This window comes from Melospiza melodia, chromosome 2 (genome assembly GCF_035770615.1).
Source record: "Melospiza melodia melodia isolate bMelMel2 chromosome 2, bMelMel2.pri, whole genome shotgun sequence".
NCBI lineage: Eukaryota > Metazoa > Chordata > Aves > Passeriformes > Passerellidae > Melospiza > Melospiza melodia.
In genome coordinates this window covers 15,784,346-15,806,696 of record NC_086195.1, presented here as the reverse complement: position 1 = coordinate 15,806,696, position 22,351 = coordinate 15,784,346, and the positions used below count along the sequence as shown (strand labels likewise).

Sequence of the window (22,351 nt, the reverse complement as noted above, 5' to 3'; positions counted from 1 at the left end):
AGGGATAAACATTAGCTGACTGCCAGACACCCACCCAGCCACTTTCTCAATCCCCCTCCTCAGCAGGACATGTAGGAGAAAAGCTCATGCCCTGCCTTGAGTACAGGGACAGCACACACCAGTTACCACCATGGGCCAAGGAGTATCTATTTAGGGAAAATTGCTTTCACCTGTTGCCAGGATAGTGAGAAACAAAGATGAAGCTAAAACCACCTTTTTCTCCACCCTCCTCTTCTTCTCAGGCTGATACCACTCCTCTACCTCCTGCCTGTCAAGCAGCACAGGTGGAATGGGAAACAGATTGGACCATTACTCACAACCTGAAGTCTGCCCAATATGCAATAGCAGCATATAAACACTGAAGTCCAACCAAGTATGGAGTTTCAAAAATTGTTTTTATTGGCAAAGCCATTTATCACCAGACCTAAGATTCAGCTAGTACTCTCTAACATGAAAGCACAGTTAAACTTCACGTTTGACAAAATTCACAGGCATTGCAACAAGAAAACTGAACTTGGTATCTTCACATTATGAAATTTTGTAAACTGCAAGTCTGACATGAAGGCAAGGAACCTTAAAAATGATCACAGTCAGGAAGGTTCATTGATCCCCTCTTTAGTAACAATCTCTATTTCTGAGAAGCCCAGGTTAAGAACTCCTTTGATGAATGCCTTTAAATAACAAGCACAATGGAAACTAGACTTTCACAGCTGTTCCTCACACTCGACCTTCCCTGAAACATTATTAAAAGCTGAGGAATGAGTTTTGAGAACAGTAGGATACCAAACTAGACCTGAGTCAGTGAGAAAAAAACCTCTCTCAAAAACATTAAGATCTGAGAGCGCACCCCATGTCCAGTAATCTCAAACAACAAAACACTAGTGGCAAACTGCCATGATGAATTAAGAGATGTCAGCATGCTCCAAAATTGTTCAGTTTTTATTACAGCCATCTTTTACTTACAGTCTGTTGGTTGATATCATCTTCTCCCATAGGTTCATCCACAATTTGCTGTCCATTCTGTAAAAAAGACACAAAGTGAAAATAAATACTGAATCCAAGTACAGAAATAAATATATTGGAAATAGGCTTTCATAGCATGTTACTGTACTCTCTTCTCCATATTCTACAAAAGCAGGTAATTGAAAGTAAACATTGAAATTGAAAAAATGAAAAGTAATTGAAAGTAAACAGTAAAAAGGGAAAATTCCCTGTTGCTGGCATGTAATGCCACTCTTGCTTTGATCCTTGTGTATTCTCAACCTGGATGAAGTCACAGTAAGAAATACATAAAACCACCTGGCATCTGAAGCCTCACTACTACACAGGTAGACATTATTTCCCATTACTCCAATTTCTGCAAAACAGTTAAACCTGATGAAGACTGAATGGCAAAAAGCCACACAAAATAAACAGATAAAGGGGCTCCTTCTAAGAGCATGACATTACATAGCAAGTCAGTCCTTATTCCACCTAAAAGAAAAATTTGTAACTACAGTATAGACTTAAAAAAAATTTTAATGCCATTCTAATTTTACTATCAATTTTACAGCATTTGCCACTTTCTGTACCTTCCCAAGGGCTATTCTAACAAGCAATACAGAAAAAGTCTTTTAAATTTGAAATTTAGCCATAAAGATTAAAAAAAACAAACAAACAAAAAAAAAACCAAACCAAAACAAAAAACCCTTAAATAACTTGTTGGTCAACAAAAGCTTTCTTTTGCTTGACAGTGATACTATACTTAGAGAATTTCTAAGAGATATTCTTCCCTGAAAGAATTTGAATGACTTTGCTTGCACAACAAGCATGGCCAATAGGAAGTTGTAAGTAAAAGCATGTATTTCCTAAGTTAGGGTACAGGGCATCACCTCAGGCATTAATTCTTAGTTTGCTCCTAAATTTTAACAGTGATTCAGAATCATTTTAGAAACAAATGAAAAACTATTAAAAATGGTTACCATTTTCCAATACCATTGGAGACAGAATTTGAGCTCATTTGTGCATTGTTTCCCTAGAGAATCCAAAGTCTAATTAATCAATTTTTTCAAATCCTAACTTACTTAAAAGTTACATACATGTACAGATAGTTACCTTTTAGATGTCAGAAAGTTAATAAAAGCTGTTCAGAAATTCAGATTTTAGTTTCATTTCACAACTTCCTTCCCATTACTCGGTTTTTCAGCACAATTCTTCAGAACTTTCCTAACATCTTCTGTAACTTCTGATTGATAGAATCTTCTAGCTTGCATATGGCTAGAGGAGAGTCTTTCATATGTGACAGATTAACCACTTAAATGTTTTAATTTTCAAATACTGCAAATTACCTCTTACAAATTTTAATTTTCAAATATTGCAAGCACACTGAATGTTCAATCAGACGATTACCAGCTCTCTAGCAACTGAGCATTTTTTAAATTTCTTTTTTCTTTTTTTTTTCCTGGAAGATGCAGCTAGAAAAAGTTAAATTATAGGAATCATGGATTTCTCAAATATGACACGGGTGGGTTGGGATTTTTTGAAGGGGTGTTTCTTCAGGGTTTTTTAGGGGCTTTTTTGGTGTTTTTGGTTTTTTTGGGGGTTTTGGGTTTTTCTGGGCTTGTTTTTTCTTTTTTTTGGTTGTTGTTGTTGTTTTTGGTTGTTTTGTTTAGGTGGTGGGGAGGGGAAGAAGACAGGTTTTTCTGATTGTCTTCCTAGTGCAGACATCTGGCACATGGTAGCAGAGCTATTTACTCATCTTTCCTGGCTTCAGGAAGACACTAGAGATTTCTGACATGACTCTGGTCGACTCTGGAAATCATCTTTCCATGATGGAAAGATTTCTTTCTAGTAAGAAATCAGTGGCATGTGCTATACATAACTACAGCAGTGAATATAATCTTTAAAAGCTGTCTCAGTTAAGGGCAGTTAATACAAGCTTTTATCTGTACAGCAAAGGGTAATTTGATGATTCTCCAAAAAGCCCACACTCCCCACACTGTAACATCTTTTACTTATAGCGTACAGGCAGTGAATATTGTATTGTACTATCCTTCTTTAAGATACATTAAAAGTTAATATTATCAAACAGAAGACCAGAAAAATACCAGCTTAACTAAGTAACAGAAATGAGTGTTTTTAATAAAGCTTGTTTACAGGGACAAGCTGTATATTGAGTACACATATATCATTACCATCAAGGCCACAAGTCACATACTTCCCCTTTTCTCAAATTTATGACATAAATTAACATCAGTATTTTAGCTACACACCTCTACATTCTGTTCATGCCACAACATAGCTTCTTTCAACCTTGCACTCAGGAAAAAAAAAAAATCAGTGGAACAAATAAAATAATTGACTTTAGCTGAAAAGGAGGAGTCTGTAATGTCCTAACAGCAACAATGGCTAAACTCTGGGGCCTAAAATAGGGCAATTTGTATATCAAAAACATGTGCTCTACACTGACTCCACTCCACATGCAGATTTTCAGAAATAGTGATTCCTGCTACAATAGTCATTCTGCTAAATAGAAATGTACATTAACTGCAGGTTAAAAAAGAATTCACAACACAGTAAGTCCTCACATTTACTACTTTAAGACAACTGAAATCAGTTGGAAGTGAAATGCACCCTCAGAAACTTCAGAAAAGCTTCCCTTCAAAGACAAAAAGGCAAGATCAACCTCTGTTTTTAAAAAGGCTCTAATCTTCAACCTCACTGACTTTCTCAGCAGTCAACCAGAAAAACCACAGCAAACTTCTGCAAAACAAATAAACTGTTTTGCACAATCTGGTCTTCCTGTTTGATCCTGCACTCCTCACAGTTACTTTTCAGCTGAACTCAAGCAAAACACACTCAGTGGAACTAGGAACAAACTCAAGGAATCAGCATGAGCACCATGCAGTCCTGTCTGAGCCAGAGCACTGGCTTAGCAAGATCTTTTCAAACAGGTCTACCCAAGCAATGATTATGCCAAGGGAATCACTGGATGGTAGAACCAGTTTTTCTCAGAACAGTCTGAACCATGTAAGGTAAAGAAGAATATGTATATATGATTTATGGTTTGCTGGTATACACCATTGAATGGAAAACAGCTGTGTATTCAGAAAGGCTACAGAGTGCACAGCCTTTCTTAGGAGTTCAAATGGAAAGCCCAAAGGTTCCTGTTGGAAATGGCACTATTGAAACCAGTGTGGAGTGAGGAGGTCAGCAGCACACTTAAGAGGTGAGCAAATGAAACATGTTTTGTTTTGCTGGGTGTAGACTCCCTCTAGTATTTAACCAGCACCAAGGGCCTGCCTCAATGACATAACAGGCTGGGAGCAGATCTAATAGTCTGAAGAACAGAGACTAAGAGAAGGCTGAATAATATATCTTTCACATTCTCAGATTAGTTTAATTGAAAGGACAGAGACTCTAGACCTTGATTATTCTTCAGGTGCTCTCCTCTCATAGCAGGACAACTAAGTTAGCAGAATTGATCCAAGATCTGGCTATTTCCAGTACTCTGGTTTCAAGAGTAAAACATATTTCAGATGGCAACACAAGAGAAGTACAAGAAAAATAACAGAAAAGGTCCACAGAAAATTTCTACTTCCACCTGAACACATGACCAAGCAATTTCTGCCAGGGAAAGGAGGGTGCACATCCCTTACATAGGCAACCTACAAAATGGTCTTCCAATCCACTCTGATTCAACTTCCTATTCTGCTTTCCAGTGGAAAAAGTCATGTTAATTAAGTTACAAAATTTGTTTCCTCAAAGCTTTTAAACCTGTTGCCATGTCTCATTAAATTAGTCGAAATCAATACCTAAACATAGCTGGGCTCCAGCAGTTTTCCTGAAATCTAATGGTCAAGAACACAGTTCCTACAGGTTCTCTACTAGGTATAAAGCAGGCAGACACCAGGGAATCTTTATCAGGCAGCTAGTACATGAATGTCCCCCAAATGATCTGACAGAACATGTGACACAAAAGTCAATCAATCATCAATATTTCTAACAATCAAAAATTACAGGTTTCAACCCACTGAACTCTCAGAATGTAAGAACTCTTAGGAATTTCCTGGCAGAAAGACAGCTTAAAGCAAGCTTTTTTAAAATGCAAATTATTTCATATCTGGACCAGCAATGCACACCCATAAAAAGCACACTGCAGGGATGATGTGGTCACAAGCAGCGTCACGTGCTAAGGTACTGGCATCAAGAACACACAGTCATACCAAACCCTTTGTAAGAAAGAAGTACAGCAAGAAATGCAGCCCAATCTCCCTACAATCAATTAACCACTTCCTCTGAAGCACTGAATATCCTGCACTTTACACGCTACAGTTACATATGGACCTGCAAGTTGTAATGCCACTTTTTTTTTGTTTTCAATTATAGTTCCAGCATTTACTGCAAGAGATCCAATTTGTCTCAGAAGTCTGGTAAAACTCACCTGCACAATAAACCTAATGCTTTTCACATCTACCTTTCTGATTAGTGCTGGATCCAAATAGGCAATTTTTTATGTACAACACAGCACCTAGCATCCATAAATACAATCAGGACTTAGCAGTCTGGGGCAGGATATCTTATTTTAATAATAATGTCAGGTAACCATCATTCGCAGTGCAGTGTTTTTCACATGTATCCAAACCATACCAATTGAAATTTTAAGTGAGCAAATCACTATGTTACCTATTGTATTCATTTTTCACATTTTCCCCTTAGTTTCATCAATAATATGATAGACAGTATACACTTGAAGTTTTTAGATTTAGTTTAGCATTTCCATTCTAACATTCTGTTAATCTTTGTTCTTTTCTACAGTCTAAAAGGATTTTTTTTCTGAAGGGCATTAAGTTTGTCCCCAGACCTTCTTTGATATTCGACACCTCCTACCACCTCTACAATATCTCTCCTTTGCATTTAGACTATTGTTGGACTATTTTGGGATATTTAAGTATTCTTTCTGCTAAATATTTTAATTTTTTTCTTCAATTATGTTTGTCAGCTACTTAAAAACTCTTTATGAAACTGATACCAATTGCATCTTTTGGAATAATTCTTCTGCCATTAAACTCCACATTTCCTAATTATTAATACTGGAATTGAGTATATAAATTAGTAAGCAGTCCTTATACTATTAACAGATTTCAGTAGACTTGGCAACTACTGGCTTTTCCATGTAATTGGTGCCTTGTAGCAGAACCACAAAACTCAATAAAAACAAAAAATGTTATATTCCTAGACTTAGCAATTAATCAAGACTTAACAAGAGTTAAATCAAGAATTAAACTGTGTATCAGTGCAGAATGATGCTTTAAGGACACAAATAAGCAAAAGAGATAAGATGTCTGAATCAGACCCTTACAAATTGTTATTTGGAAGTTTTAATATGCCAATGAGTAACATAGGTGATGAAGGCTCTCTCAGGTAACTCCTAGTTTTCAACTATGAAAACTTCCAGATCTACCCAACAACTGGAGTTATTTAAACACATGACAACTTTCAGTATTATTTAGTCATGACAACACTGGGTATATATAGATCAGAGCTCTTTCCCTCTGTGTTTTCAAGGGACTCTCAACTGACAAAGCCCAAGAACTGAGAGTTCCTTGGATAGAGGAAAGCTGTGACAATGCTTCTGGCGTGTTTCAAAGCAGCACAAAATGCAGCATTCCCACTGAAACTCTCATAACAAACCTGTGCCACAAAGCACTGTGTGGAACCACATTTAGTAAAAACCTTTCAAACTGTGCACACTCAAAACTGCTATTCTAAGCAGCAATGAGCTACCCCGAGAAAAAATTTGTTGGTCTGCAAAAAATAGTTGAAAATAAACTAAAAGGACCTTAAGAGGTCAGCCGATCTATCTCCATGTACCAAAGCATGATCAGCTATTCCTACAATGCTGCTCACAAGACATTTATGTCTAAGCCCTTCTTAAATCTTCAGGAGTTTTCACAATCTATTCCAGTGCTTAAATAAAATATAAGGCTTTAATAGGATCTGAATTAATGACTTGTGCCCTAACTTCTGAGCTGTGAAGCCACACAGATCCAAAGCACTTACCTAAATCCTGACCTGATTAAAATTTACTAGATGTAAATAGCAGAAGTGAGCCACCATCTTAGACTTCTCTAGCTGTTCTGTTATAGCACTTATCCAAAACATTTTGTGTGTGCTGTTAGAAATAATACATGCAAGTATTAAAAACTCCTTATTAAAAAAATATCCCATAAGCATTTTTAAATATAAAACTTTGTTAACTTATGTTCCATGAATTCCACAGAATTTATTTTCCATTTTATTGTCTAAGGTGACTGGCTTCTTCATTTGCTAAGTATTAAGAGAAACAACAGGATGTTGAAACTTGCCTCTCCACAGACAAACTGAGATAAAAGCCATTAACTTGCAAATCATTTAGGTACAAAGCCAAACTTCTTTAAGTTAGGATACTTGGGCAACTTTATGTGATTTTGTAAACCCTATCTGCTTTGCCACCTTCTTCCCATCTAGTATGACTCAAGAGTATAGCTGAACAATACAGAAAAGCAGTCCCCCCTTTCCAGCACTGCAATGCTTTCCTTCCCTGGCATTTCTCCAGCACTGTGCCAAGTAACATTAGAAAAGAATAGTAAAAAAGTTTGCAGCTCTCAGCAAGTGTTAGTCTCTGAATTAACTCGAAGTCAAACATGTGCCACAACATTACTCAAGATGCTGTACATATACTGTTATAAAATCTTTGTCTTGGACAAGCAGTCTATGTAGCTAAAACCAGCTCCAAATCATGTGTGGTCATGCGTTCACAAAAAAACCCCAACCAATCAACCAAAAACCCAAGAAAATGAGAAAAAGAGAGGGAAGAGAAAGGCTCAGTTCTCTACCTGAACAAGGGGATGGGTAGTAAATTATTACACTTAACATATCAATTCAGCAGCCTTAGTAAAAAACAAAGCCAAAACCCCACAGCACCCAATCCCTGTTCATGTGCTCCAAAGAGGAAGAAGAAACACACACATTATTGAAATCACCCACCTTAATCTATCCAACTACTGCTGTACAGTTGACAATAGAAGAAATTCCTTCTGCTTGAATATATTATCTTAAGAGTGACTCTGGCACCTGAGAGTGTGCAAATCCTATACCAAGCCTGCATCTGCATGAGGAGGCAGGTGCAGCTCTCCTTCCCTGCCTCCTGCAGTGCCAGGCCCCCAGAAATGCCCTGTGCCCTGCTGGGCTCTGCCAAAGGACTGGATGCACTCAGGGAGGATGTGCCAGGCCCTTCCCTGTGAGCAGGGACAGGCAGCAGGCACGGCAAGGCCCTGCCCTGCACTCCCCTGTGCTGCACACACTGGCTTTCAGAAGTCAGCCAGTTTATCAGAATCCATAATAAATTCAAAGGGTGAAATCTACACTTTTTTTACACTTACTTTATAATTTATTATTTTGACACATTTTGCTAAGAATAGAGAATAAGTTGTGGAACAACTTCACTATTTCCTAAAATTCAGGATTTCTGAAGTATAGTTCTGACTATGTAACAAAAGTCAGCTACAGGAAGACAGAAGGAGAAAGAATCCCCATGAAGCTAAAATAATTTTTTCACAAGTAAGTCTAAGTTCTAAGAGTAACTAATTTTGATAAACATGTTATGCTAGAAATAATTAAGATAATATTTACATCCTAAAACCACTACCTTTCGAATATGCACGACAAAGAGAGTTTTATTTTTCAGAGCTATGTATCATTGGATATTTAAAATCACAAAATACCATTTCTTCACATCATCTACATATAGCTAAGCATGTTTCAATAAATTAACACTTGGATTAAGTTGTTTAAATATTCTTTTAACATTTATTTTAATTTAAACTTAGAAACTGTCAGGAAACATACCCAGACCATAATAAAGTATTTTAAAGACACATACTCACACAAAATTGAATGGCTTCACCTAATAAATAAATTAATTAATAAAAAAATTATTTCCTCCAAAAATACTTAAGTGGAGCATTAAGCACACCACAGAGGTTTCTTGCATCAAAGCAAACATATGGTAACTCTCACTGATAGGAATAAACCAGCAGTAACTTTGTGGTCAAGGCACTGGAGTAGGTCCCAAAAAATCAGAGTTCATGTAATTCTAGAAGAGACTCAGTGAATGATGCTAGATGGGGTCACTAAGCTGTTGAGCCTCATTTTCCCATCTGCTACATAGGATTTTTTTCTCCCCTCTACTTCCAGGGGGGTGAGGCATTTAATCTTATTTCAGGGAATAAGGGGAGAATAAGTAGCACAGTATCATGTATGCAAGCATATAGCACAGCAACGGTGGTATCAACCACTTCGCCCAAACTTAAATGTTCCCTGAAGGGATTCTAACTTTTCCCAGTTTTACTGATTAAATTGTTCCCCTCTTGAACATCACCATGATTGAAAAAAAAAAAACCAATTATATGAATCTACTCTGGCCGAAAAAAGTGCTTAAAAGTTTCACTATTGGAATACGGCTATGAATTATATATCTGGTGGAAAAAAGAACCCAAACAAAAAAAGCCTCAAATTCAAAACAAAACATCTCCCCACAGAAAAAAAAAAACAATTCCAAACCAGTATCTTGAGTAGGCTCTGAAAGCTGGTAGATCTGCCACCTGCCAAGATCAGTCAACACCCAAAGCTAGTATTTTTGATGTGCAGAAATAATTAAACGCCCACCTCCGTCTATGTTTCAATGTGACTTTAAGTTTAGCATTTCAAATGACAAACAACTACAGTCAGTGTGACAGACCACAACCAATTCAAAGATAACAGACACACCTTTAAATGTGTCAATCTGCTCACATCTACTTTGTGTTACAGCTGGGGCAAGAAATATTGCCTACACTACAACAAACAAAACAATAACAAGATAAGAACTGCCCATGTCCTAAGAAAAGCAACAGAACCATTCAAAGAAGTTAAACTCTACACCTTTACAAGGAAATCAAGAGCTGCAGAGAGCACACAGCAGTGCATGGAGGTACTGAATTCAACAAAGTAAAGCTTCTGCCTATTTCTGTCCCACTCAGCTGACCACAGGACATGATTATTATGTTACAGACTAGGATTGTGTTAACTGAAAAACAAAGCAGGTAAAATGGTACCAATAAGGATATGAAAAATCTGAACACCCCTCCAACACTTTTCATGCAGATTATGTGTTTCTCAAGACAGTATTTACATACATATAAGATCTGTTATCTGTCTATCACAACAGTTTGTGGAATGTAGTGTATACTACTTATTTAAATGAAAATTAAATTTCCAATTCCCATTTTAACTCAGTACAAGAAAACATCACCCCACAAATCAGTGAAAAATTCAGACTTCAGAATGCACTATGCTGACAGCACTTCTGCATGAGAAGCGACAGCCGAGTGCTGCACATGATTTTGTCTATAATGGAGTGACAATGGATAGTCCTCAAAACCCCACAGACCAGTCCATTTAGGTGATTCCACTTTGGCTTTAACTATTTACCTGTGTTGGCTATACCAGAAATGACTGTAAATATAGCCTTTGCTCCTGTGGAACACAAGTACAACACTGATTACATGGTACAGAATGTGAAGAGACAACCACAGGCTCAGGGCTACATGTGGCAAGACATCTGACAAATTTCAGCTTCCAGGCCAGAAATATATATTGACATAGAGAATGCCACACTGACAATCAAAATGAAATTACAAAGCAAAATTTGCATTATACAAGTTTCTTTAAAATAACAGCATGATTGTTAAATGCTAGCATCCCTTGTCTCATGGAAAGTTCAAATAATTCTGGATACAGAATATAAAACAAAGGAATTTGGGATGGAAGATTCATATCACCTATTTAAACACCTGAACAAGTGACCATAAACTCTGTCAAGAGCAGTGGAAAAAAAAAAAAAAGAACTTTCTCCACAGCCAGTCTGGAGCATCTAAATTAAAGCACTTAATGACAACTGTCACAAATACTTCCCAGAACACCTAGTAAATGGCATCTCCTTATGATGGCCAGTTCTTTCAACATACTGGTGTCCAAAATTTGGCTGCCATAACTGTATTCATTCTCCTCCAGTTGATATTAATATGCATGGCTGGGAGTGCAGACCAAAGGATCAGGCTAGTTATTCAGGCATTCAAATGCAAACTCAAGTCATCAATACTTAATTTGCTCAAAAGCAGATGACTTGCAATAACGGGCATATTCTCACCATTAAAAACAAACCTGTACTTGTTATGAATCCTGAGTAGACCCTGAGTCAGTAAGAGACAGCATCATTCCACAAGCTTTAAAGGTGCTGTGATTTACAACATGAAACTGAAACTACACGTACAGACAAAATATTTTTAAAATAGTGTAATAACTTTACATATTAAAAAAGCTGTCAGAGATGCAATGTGGATCACTGACCTATGTGCACCTGTAGAAATAGAAGTCCTGAAAATCATAAAGCCACATTTTATCTAAAAAAAAATATTGTCTGCTTTATTTTTTAAGAAAGAAGGACTATATTCTACTGTTCTGCACACTTAAGTTAGAGCAGCTCTTTGTGGTTAAGGACACTTCTAATCTAAAGCTATTTAAAGGTATTCTAGTCCTCCTCCTAAATTTGCTCACCCATCACAGAATATCACCTCCTTGGTGGTACCACTGTAACTACAGGATTGCACTGGGAAACAAATGAAAAACCAAGTCAATTAAATATTCCATGAGTCGTTAAGAAAAGAAAGTGTCTGAGCTGAGTTTTAGAGCTCACAGATTTGTAATTCCATATGCAGCTAATACAGCATTACAAGAACTGTGTCAGCAAATCTGAGAGGTTAGCAGAAATGCTTTACTGAGCACAGCTAAGACATTATTAGTATCAAACTATGACTGAAATCACAATGAGTTTCAGGCAAATGTAAGAACATTTTTGCCCAAGGATACTCTTGCAGAATAGGGTCTGTAATTAGGATATTGCTATGCTACAGATAAACACAACTCATGCAAATCAAAAATCCAAGTTATGTATTTAGGTCACTTGTCTATGTATTTGAATTAAACTTATCTGTTTTTACTAAAATATCTTTTCTTTAATAGTCATTTCACATAAGCAACCTTTCTAAGTAACTTTTTCCTTTTGAATGTCATCTGAGGAGCTTTTGCAGGTGCAGCCTGGTCTTTTCAAAAACTGTTTATTCTAGGCTAGGGCCTTGGAGTGCAAACCTGTCAGTTCATACTGTTTCATGTTTTATTATTGGTCCTATGCATTTTTTGGTGATAAACTACTATACATGGTACACTCATGTCAATAAAAAAGTTTAATTACTTTTAAGGAAGTGATAAAATACACTTATTTCAAAAAGTTTAGGACAGCAATTTAAAAACAAATGATGTCTGAAATATGCTAAAACAAGTAAAGTAAAATCATGAAAGTACACACATTGCAGTTAACAATCTATTTTTCTACATATCTAGAAAATACACTATTATTGAAGTTAGACCACATGCAGTGAGCATCAAAGACTAAAGTAACAGTTACTTTTCTCTAAATGATTAATCTGTTTCCCCCTACCACCCTCTGCCCCACCTTCAAGCATCACACTACTATTGTAGTAACTCCCAGTTTAAAATCATGTAAGATCACTACTCCAGAAGTCAGTGAATAACTAGCACGAATTTAAAAGTAACTACAGTAGCTGGCAAGAATAAAAAAATGTATGTGCCTGTCAGATCTGAACTGTAGGTTCCTCTGACTCCTTGAGATACAGTGACTTTCAGCAGAAGGATGACAAGACAAATATCAAAAGGACAAATCCTGATACTGCAGAAACTCTGCATTGGTCCCTCTATGCTCGTCTCACTAAGGAGAGAGTCCTAACCTTGCGACTAATTGTTGTGAGCTGGCCTGGGTCCACACCGTTCCACATCAGCATCACTTGAAGCAGCCTGGCTGAGCATCAGCTGGAGCCGATTCAGGTCGAAGCTGCACTGTCAAAAGCAGCTTTTTCTTTTCAGATGGAATCTGGTCACAAAGTAGCACACGCACTGTGGGCTACTAGAGACTCACGGAGCAAGCATAACTGACAGCGTAGGTGCAGTGTTTACATAGATCCAAACCAAGAGTAGTAGGAAAAAACATTAAAATAGCTGAAAGCTTCTATGGCCTCGGTATCAAGTAACTCGAATTTCCAGCCGCTCTCATTATTCCAGCCTAGGAAAGCTGACACGCGTCCTGCCTAACAAGGACATGCACAACACAGCACTCCCCGCTACCACAGCGGGAAACCCACACTGCGCGGCACCCCGGGCTTCTTCCCGGCAACGCCGCCGAGCACAAAGCTTCACCCATGCTCCGCCACCCTTCACGTCCCTGCGGTTTCCCAAATTCTTGCGAAACTGCCGGCAACCCCATCCTGCCGAGATAAGCGGGCAGCGGCACCGGGCGGGGACCCACACGGGGAGCGGCGGCAAGGCGAGGGCACCGGGCAAGGCGAGGGCAGGCCTGGCCCTCCTGCCCACCTCGAGCCCCGCCGGCGGAGGCGACGGGGCCGCCCCGGGAAAGGAAACTTGCCGTGACAGTAACCAGACACCGCGCTGGAACAAAAGCGCCCAGCCGGCGGCCACCGCGGAGGCAGGTTACTCCCTCCCGGGAACGGGGCGGAAGGGGAGGGAGTGCGCCGAGAGCAGCCCGGTCCCGGGAAACACGCCCCGAGCCCGGTGCGGGCGGGGGAGTCCCGGCCGATGCCGGCCGTGAGTCAGTGCCCCGGAGAGGAAGCAGCGTGCAGGGGCCGGCGCTCGCCGCGCTCCCCCGCCGGGCCGCTGCCGCCCGGCCCCCGCCCGCTGCCCACCCCGAAACCTCGCTAGGGGAAACTCTGCCCATCCCCGGAGCGACGGCAGCACCGGGAGTCCCGGTCCCGTCCTCTCCTCACAACTTTCCCCGCAGCACCCCCCCGCCCGCCCCGTACCTCGGTGCTGCTCTCGGCCGTGCTCTCCACAGCCATCTTCTGCCAAGGGTCTGCCAACTGCGCCAGGGGCATCTTCCCCGCCCGGCTCCCGCAGCCTCCGCGCTCCGCGTTCCCGCTACCCGGCGGGGGCGGCCAGGCAGGCAGCGAGCGCTGCGGAGGGCGCGGGACAGCCCGGCTGGCTCCGGCGGCGGCTCCTGCGGCGACTGCTGCCCGCTGCCGCCGCCGCGGTGCGCCCGTCCCTCCCCCGCGCCCTCCCCGCTGCCGGGCGGGGCCGCGCTGCCGCCCTCCCCCGGCCCGGCTCGGCTTCCGCTCACGACATGGCGGCCGCCGGGTGCCGCCCGCGCCTGCGCCCGGCGGCCCCGACCGGCGCCGTTCCGTGCCCGTGAGGGGCTGAGCCTTCAGCGCCGCCGCTGGGGCGGGCGCGGCCCCACGGAGAGGGGCTGCGGGAACCGGGACTGCGGCCCTCCCCGAGCTGAGGGCAGTTGGAGACACGGAGAGTTTGTTTGCACAAACAAGCGCGGAGGGAGAAGTCGAGAGGCGGGTGAGACGTGGTGTTGTGCAGAATATCATTAGGCAAAGAGGGAAAGGAATTAAGGTGTAGGGATTTGTTTTTGTGGCAGCACCATTTAAGTAGTAGTTGGACTGCGTGAGTAGGAGTTGCCTCGAAGCGGGAAAGTCATACTTGCCCAGGCCAAGAGACATGAAGGTAAAGCTGTCAAAAAGCCCCCCACAGGTTCTGAAAACGGCCCTTACTTTTTTATTCTCAGCTGTTAGCTGGTACGCAAACATACAAACTGAGACCCACAGCCTATGGGGTGTTGCATGGCTCTCCTAAAATGCTAAGCCCTGTCATAAACACCCATCGTTTTGCAACATTAGATGCCTTGGCTGATGCTGAAGAATCCATGAAACATGAGACCAGCAACTGAAGGTGGGTGACCGCTGGTGTCAGACTTCTTGCTGTTAAAGTCAAGCTTTCCAGAACACTCTGAGAAGGCCTCTTGGTTTTCCACAGTCCCCACTGCCCTGACCATTTCTAGATTTTGACAGGTCACATGATTTATTCCATCCTTTATAAAAGTTAACGTTCTTTAAATACTTGGAAGGCTTTTTGGAGTGGGAGAAATGGCGAGAGTGCTAGCAATTAAAAGAGTGTGTGTGTTCATATGTGTGCATGCACACACTGTTGTGATGAACACAGGCTGCTTCTGTTTCTGCTTGGTAGCAGTTTTGATCCCCCTTCACGTTCATGTAAGCATAAATACCCATCTACAAAGAGCAACAAAGGAGTGGATAGGCAGTTGCTCATAATGAACCAGTCTTCAGCTGGTCCTACAGAGACTTCCATATCTGCAGTAAAAGGTCACAGTTGAATGATCACCTGAAGCCAGGAGGAGCAGATGTGCCCTCATTTACTGCAGTTCAGTCTGGCCCTTGCATTGGTGTCTCTTGAAGGGGTGCAATTGCTTGTGCTGTCTTGTGGTGAGTTATACCAGGGAACAGATCCACATCAAAACTTACCCTACCATATCCTTTTTACCTCCTGTTGTCCTCAAAAAAACCCCACCAACCAACCAACCAACCAGCCCACCCACCCACCCTATTAAAGACTGAAGAGGAGCTGGGACTGCTTCCTCCCAATGTAGTCGAGTTGCAGCACTCTGGCTGGTTAATGATATGAAATTTAGAACAATGCAGACATTATGATATTGAGCACAATGCAAGAAATAGTTTTTCATAGTCTGATCAGCACCAGGTCACTTCAGTCTCAGACTGGCTGCTGGAATGTTGAACATAAAACTATTCTTTTACAGCAGTCATGCATTATGTGGTGACTTTAAAATCAGGACTTTAAAAAATATCCCTGAGTTAATGTAAAAATTCATGATGTTCAAAAAAAGTTACCTTACATTCCTCTGGAAATACAAGTTTCTGTTCCCCCACAGGGATATTTCACTTGACTTTATCAAAGCTCATGCATTTATACCTGCATCAACTGCACAGTCAGGTACATACATCTGAAATGTGCCATTAGGGAGAAGAACCTGAGAACTGAAAGGTGGCAATCACAAGAAAAATACACCAAACCTCAACTTGCATTTCACATAGTTCAACAAGTCCCTTCTTATAAAAGACTTCCTTCCTCTAACTAAAAATCTCCATGATCTCTTTTCCTTTCATAGTTGTCTAGTCCTTTCCTGCCATGGGTACATATTCTAAATTACTTGTTTGAATTTTAAACTCTTTTTAGAAGGGGAGGGGGGTCATAGTTTGGTTATCATTTTTTACATAGATCCTCTTTTGTCCTTCACTGTATGCATCTTACAAATCCACAAGAAAACAGGGGCAAAGGTCTTCTGCACTAGCAGGTAAGAGGGCTGCAAACAATAGGAATCTGACCTTTTCTGAGACACTGAAGGACAGAGAGTAGGTAGAAGTATGCCATTTCATTGTTCAGGGGTTTCAGCATTATCACACCACACATTTAAATTTTATAAAAGAGAAAGCTGCATCAGGATTTTAGTAGGAGTTACTATGCAAGAACAGACTTCAGGGCAAGAAAATCATCTGGAAAGTGTCTCCACGGGGAAGACAAACATATCAGTTAATCTCTGGGAGATACAGGGGATTCTGACTTTCAAATCCTGCTAAGCTCAGAGTTGGATCATCCTCCCAGCAAGAGGTAAGATGCTGAAGATATTTTGCCTCAGGACAGTGGCTCCTATTTTTCATTCCTTTTGTCTCAGGCCAAAGTAAGGCAGTGCCTTCACCTGTGGCAGCAGACCTCTGCCTTTACCCTCTTTCCCTCTGGGCACAGCTAGCTCTGCTTGACTGCAGTCACTGCTGATAACTGTGTCACCAGGCTGGGCTGTGGGCGTTGGTGTCACCTTTGCATAAGTGCTTGCAATTGTGCTGCATCCACACAGATGTTTTATACGCATTGCAACCGAAAATTTGATCACGTTTGGTAGAAAAGGGTAGCATATGGCACTGAAATGACAGTGCTGTATAAAATCCCATTAACTTGTCATATGAATTAGATGGGCTTCAGATGCTGCACCATTTTTTTTCCTCTTGTTTCTAACATACCTCACTAAAATGTCACTCGATTGCAAGGGAGACATCAGCTTAATAGTACTTACCTGTCTTTTCCCACAGGCAGCCTCTTGATATGTATGTGACAGAAATTAGGGAAGCTTGCTTATGGATGGTTGTATCTAATGCTTTGCTTAGCTTTGAATTAGTACCTACTTACTCTTTGCAATTAGTGCAGAATTAATTGCAGAATTAGTAAATCACCATAGTCATGCCCCCCAAAATAATAAGTATAAATCAAAATTATTTTACTAATATTACTATCAGAATAATATTTGGGAACTTGAACTTGCATTTTTAAAATACACATAAAGTAGGGAGAAAATGAAAGGAAACTATGGCAACAAACCCCACAATCTGACACTCATCTAGAAGGTCTAGTAGTGCATTAGGTGGGAATTATGATGCAGTATCTTCTGAATAGAATATGAAACAGTAAATACTGTAAATACAGTGCAAAAGTGTGAAATTCTGTTTCGAGTATTATGACCACAGCACTGAGGTGTATAATTTGAATTTAATGCACAGGAAAATATACAGAAGGTACTATCTGAATTTATATGGGAAAAGACCTTCAAGGAGTTAAAAATAATCAACACTGTTTATTTGTATAGCTAATAGACAAAGAGAGTCTCTTAAGACACCTGGATTCAATTCCTAGCAGAACACAAAGGACAATTGTGTAATTTAGTCAGTCACTTCATATAGATGAGATTCAACTAAGAAGATTTAGTCTATCTTCATGATCTTTTCAAAAGTGTGAGGAGGCCTTGATTGAAGAAGTGTAAATACATTCTGCCAAAATAAACTAAGGAAACCTTAGTGCTAGTTAGAATTGGCTCTGTGCTTTAGGTGCAGATATAAAGAACATCTCCTTAACTTCATGGGGATATTGGAAGGATGGTTTCAGTGATGTTTGGGAAGCTGACAAAGACCAGGGGAAGAGAGACAAAGTGCTGCAAGAAGTTTCCAGGTGGTGTGAGTTGTCATAGCAGAGACACCAGAAGGATTTGCTGTATGAATCAGAGTTATAATCAATAACTAAAAAGGGAAGAACTGAAATGAATGTCTATTGTGTGTTAGGATTTAACCTGACCTTTCAAACAACATCTGCTGAAGGGTGCTTTCACCATTACAGGCCCCTGGATGATGGAATCATACAGGAATGCAAACATTTCCTGCATTTTCCTCTGGCAGGCTCTTCTTTGAAGTTCTAATCCTGCAAGTCTAGTAAATGTGATAATGACAATAAGAATGCTTCTAAATCCTATATATGTTACAGATACAATGTCTGACTCACTGCTTAAAACTATAGCTTTTCTGGATATAAGTATGTTTACATAAAATTGCACTGAAAGGGTAAAACCTAATGCATCAGGCTCGATGGAATTACTTATCCGAGTTTTATCTGTGGTCACGATGCTAGCAGGAAATAATTGTGCCTGTGGTTTCTACATCCTGAGTGGAAATCTGGAATTCAATAAAATATGGTCTCATTACAGCATACCTGTCTCCAACATATGTTCTCATTTTAGTGTTTCTGTACATACAGATAGCTCAGATTTATTGTCTGAATGACAAAATTTATCCTGTTCACCACAGAGTATAAGAAACCTCTTGCTGAGCTTTGAGATCTTACATGGAGACCTGCTGTCAAATACGGAATGTAAGTTGTCACCCCTTTGCACCGGAACATTGAGAAGCAGATTAGAATTTCAGATTGGGGTATTTTGAGACAAAAAGGAAATGGTGGAGTTTGAACAAGCATCAGTGTTCAAGGGTCAGTGTTCTCTTGTGTTAAATACAACACAAGATAGCTATTTACAAAAAAAAGCAACGAAAACCAAACCAACCAACAAAAAAACCCAAAACAAAATCAGTGGTGATAGAGATAGAATATGATGTTATATTGTAAAATATAGCAATAAAAAACTCATCAGCTTCACAAATCATTGCTATAAAACACACTGTTTAGATGAGGCACAGCATTATTTATGCACCCTACCCCCCACAGATCTAGGACTTTAAGGGTCACAGACCCTTTTATTATTCTTATCAAAGTAAAGAGCCTACTGACAAGCAAAGCCTATTTTATCTCACTTTTTTGCTTTTTAACCTTACTACCTAAATTTCCTGATTTTATGCCCTCACAATTGAATAGTGCCTCAGTCTCTTTGAAAGCTGGTTACCAATTCTACTCTAACAATCTTACTCTTCACTTCCTTTTATAGATTATCCAGCATCTCTTAGCCAAGAATCCCTTTTAAATCTAGAAAGATTCACTTTCTCTTTACTGACCCTTAATTATACTGAACAGGATTCTCCAGACTGAGCTAACAGCTGTCCTTTATCCTGCCTGACAACACCTGATGCTCAGTCCCAGCAGTCTGGGGATATTTCCAAGATATGTGCTGTTGAAGTGATCATACCTAAAAATAGAGTTTGTTACCTCTACTGGTTTGAAAGCTCCATGTATTCTCTCAAGACAGTTCACTTGCTTTTCCATCGGCATCTCACCGTTGTGCTTTGCCTTTTGCCCTGTGGAGAACAAAGCAGTGTCAGAGGGGGCCCAGGTTTGTGATCATGTCCAAAATGTTATCTAGTGATCAATAAACCTGTTACATCATAGATGTAAATCAGTAGGGATCATAATTGTGTACATTGTACAAGAGCCTGTGTAGAGTTAATATTTTCCTCAGCTCCCTGTATGAGCCCTGGGCCCCTCTGTGATTCAGTGAAATCATGGATTCACACTCCTATGTGCTGTTGATACATCAAAAAGGAACTTCACTGATGACTGCCTTACCCTAAAGTGTTTTTTGGCACTCACTATTGGCTGGGAGCTATCAAACTCCAAAGTATACTGACTCCCTTCCTTGTGTCCTAGAAGTGATTTTACTGGTGAAAAGGTGCCTACTCTAAGTATAGATACTTTACATCCCCAGCAATCATTTCAGCACATTGCCGTTACACAGTTCCACAGTGAGTGCATGTTTCTGTCCCCCAAAGTCACTGCTTTCTGAAGGGAAGCATGAAAGTGATGGAAGACAGCTTTGAAAGCATTATCTGGAAGCAATGAAGAGAAATATGTTAAATGAAACAACCCTGTTACCCCTTAAGTACCTCACTCTGCCCTGGCTGTGTTGACCCACTTTGTGCTATTTAATGGAGCAAAGACACGCTCAAGGCCTTGCTCCAGAGTCCCAAACTTGCCAAAAGGAGTAGCAGGATGAGGAGGCAGCAACATTTATCCTGTACTGCAGAGCAGCTGAAGACTGTGTTAAGATGTGGTTCTTTACTTAGAGCTTTAGTGTTGCAAATGATATATATGTGACAGGTGAGTCAGGAGCTGTGAAGTCTGATACCTGATGAATGTTCTGGGCTTAAGTGGTATAGACTTGATCTACTGGGATGGATCATGATATGAACAGACTAATGGGGAAGAAGGTAAGGGAGTAGAAATCTATTTTTAGGCTGATGGGGATTTTGAAGTTTATAATGAATTTTCATTCTCAGAAGGAGGTGAGGCTTTTTGTTCCAAAGTAGATGTAGATTGTTATGGGAACTAAGCTGATTAAGAAGGAGGTTTTGACTGTGTGGTTGTGTTGGGAATGTTCTTGAGGTTGTTGGATAGAAGTGGAAATAGGGTGAGGGTGAGTGGTATGGACTTGATCTACTATGAGATGGGCAAAATACTGGAGGAAGGGAGATTGTGGAAGATTTTTGGCTTGTTGGTCATTCTTTATTAAGTGCCAAGGAAGGTAATGTAGGATGTAGGATAAAATGGAGAAGGAATGCTGAGAATAGAAATGGCTTTTTAAACAGGGAAAAGAGCAGAACAGTTTTAAAGGAGCTTATAAGTTTATAAGGAGTGGTTGTGTCTTGGATGTGAATAGCCAGTTAAATATATACTTCAGTATAAAAATGGTAAAGGCTGTTGTGTTCATAGTGATAAGCCGGAGAGATGCTCTAAACATTTGTAGAAATCTGTCAGTATTTTCTTTTTAAAGTCACTTGATACAAGATTAATGAAACAACAACCATTCACTGTCTCATTAAATCTGTTACAGCTGGATATAATTTCCAATGGCTAGGCTTAATGCTTGCAGTAAGAAGTAAATTTTCAGCTCATGAGTGGACGTATAAGTTAATAGAGTTTTTGGTATTACGTCACCACAGACAGTAGAAGGGATTAAATGAGTTGTCAGGATTATATTCTTCCTCTACTGATTCACTTTCAGCAAACTGAAACTTTGTCTGACTTCAAAGAATGTATTTTAAAAATCACAATTTTCAGGTAGGAATGACGTTATTTTGCCTGCTTCATCAGAATGAATGCTCCTCTGCTGTGCACAAACGCACTGCTTGCCCTAGTTGAACAAAAGCTATGATGGGGCCTTTGATCAGTGTTGACAGTGTTCCTGCAGTATTTCAGTGCTTCATTGCTTTTTGCTTTCTAGAACCCCTACTAATGACGTTGCTTAAGAGAGAGTGTAAATTGCAATAAGATGGCCATCTCCAGAGAGTGCTGAATTGGTCTGTTGCACTGCTTCCTTAATTATTAATTTTGTTACTACAGATTTTTTAGGGTTTAATAGTTTCTCAGGACAAAGAGATTTCTTATTAGCTCCTTAAAGCACCACTCATCTGTATGACAAAATTTGTACACTTTAGTCGACAGAATACCTGGTACATTCACAACATATCTTGTCATGAATGTTCTTGTCTGAAGTGTGGCATTCTGCATTGGGTTTATTTTTTCCTTGGACACAAGCAGGAAATCTGTCGCTAATTTCCTTCCGGCCAGCTTTGACTGCCTTTTCTCAGTCCTCTTAGCCCTCTGTACATTTCTTCTTCTTCATTTCAGCTTCTGAAGAGAGACATTGTTTTCTTAGCTTCATTCTCATGTTTCTTTCAAGGTTTTCATAATCCTTCTCACGCAGCTTAAATCTGGCACTTGGCAGAAGATTGCCTGCTCTCATTGCATTATATTAAGTAGATCTGAGGTGCCCACCCACCTCATGTACATCTATTTCCTCACTTACTATGACTCCTCTTTCTGCCCTGTCATCATTATTTTTTAATTATCTGTATATTTTATGTGATACATCCAAAAATTTTCTTCCCCTTCTCTCAATAATTTTCTACTTGCTGCACAAGAAGCCAATCTCTCTAATCCTCCTTGTCAAGTCATCAGCTTCTCACTAAATCATGTACCTTCAGGACCTGCATATTGGCTATTCAGCATTTCCTTCCTGTCTGTTGCCAGTGCCAGGAGTTGCAGTCCTGTTGCTGCAACGTTCTCA

At 40.2% G+C, this 22,351-nt stretch overlaps 1 protein-coding gene and 1 long non-coding RNA gene across 7 annotated transcripts in view; one reads left to right on the top strand and one right to left on the bottom strand.

The window, feature by feature from the left end:
- RPS6KA3 (ribosomal protein S6 kinase A3) overlaps positions 1–14,098 on the bottom strand; it is a 73,872-nt gene extending 59,774 nt beyond the window's left edge. For 2 of the 3 annotated variants that reach the window (XM_063182608.1, XM_063182614.1), the window contains exons 1-2: positions 13,950–14,098; positions 964–1,020 (exon numbers count right to left, since the gene is read on the bottom strand). In XM_063182608.1, the coding sequence (XP_063038678.1) occupies positions 964–1,020; positions 13,950–14,021 (129 nt within the window). In that variant the 5' untranslated portion in view covers positions 14,022–14,098. Of the gene's footprint in view, positions 1–963; positions 1,021–13,949 lie in introns of those variants that run through there. The other variant, XM_063182603.1, reaches the window with a different exon arrangement.
- A 263-nt stretch (positions 14,099–14,361) lies between these two features.
- Positions 14,362–22,351, top strand: part of LOC134433886 (uncharacterized) — a 47,375-nt gene continuing 39,385 nt past the window's right edge. For 2 of the 4 annotated variants that reach the window (XR_010031755.1, XR_010031754.1), the window contains exons 1-2: positions 14,362–14,490; positions 18,648–18,711. This is a non-coding gene — a long non-coding RNA (uncharacterized LOC134433886). Of the gene's footprint in view, positions 14,491–14,716; positions 14,881–18,647; positions 18,712–22,351 lie in introns of all 4 variants that reach the window. The other 2 variants (XR_010031757.1, XR_010031756.1) reach the window with 2 other exon arrangements.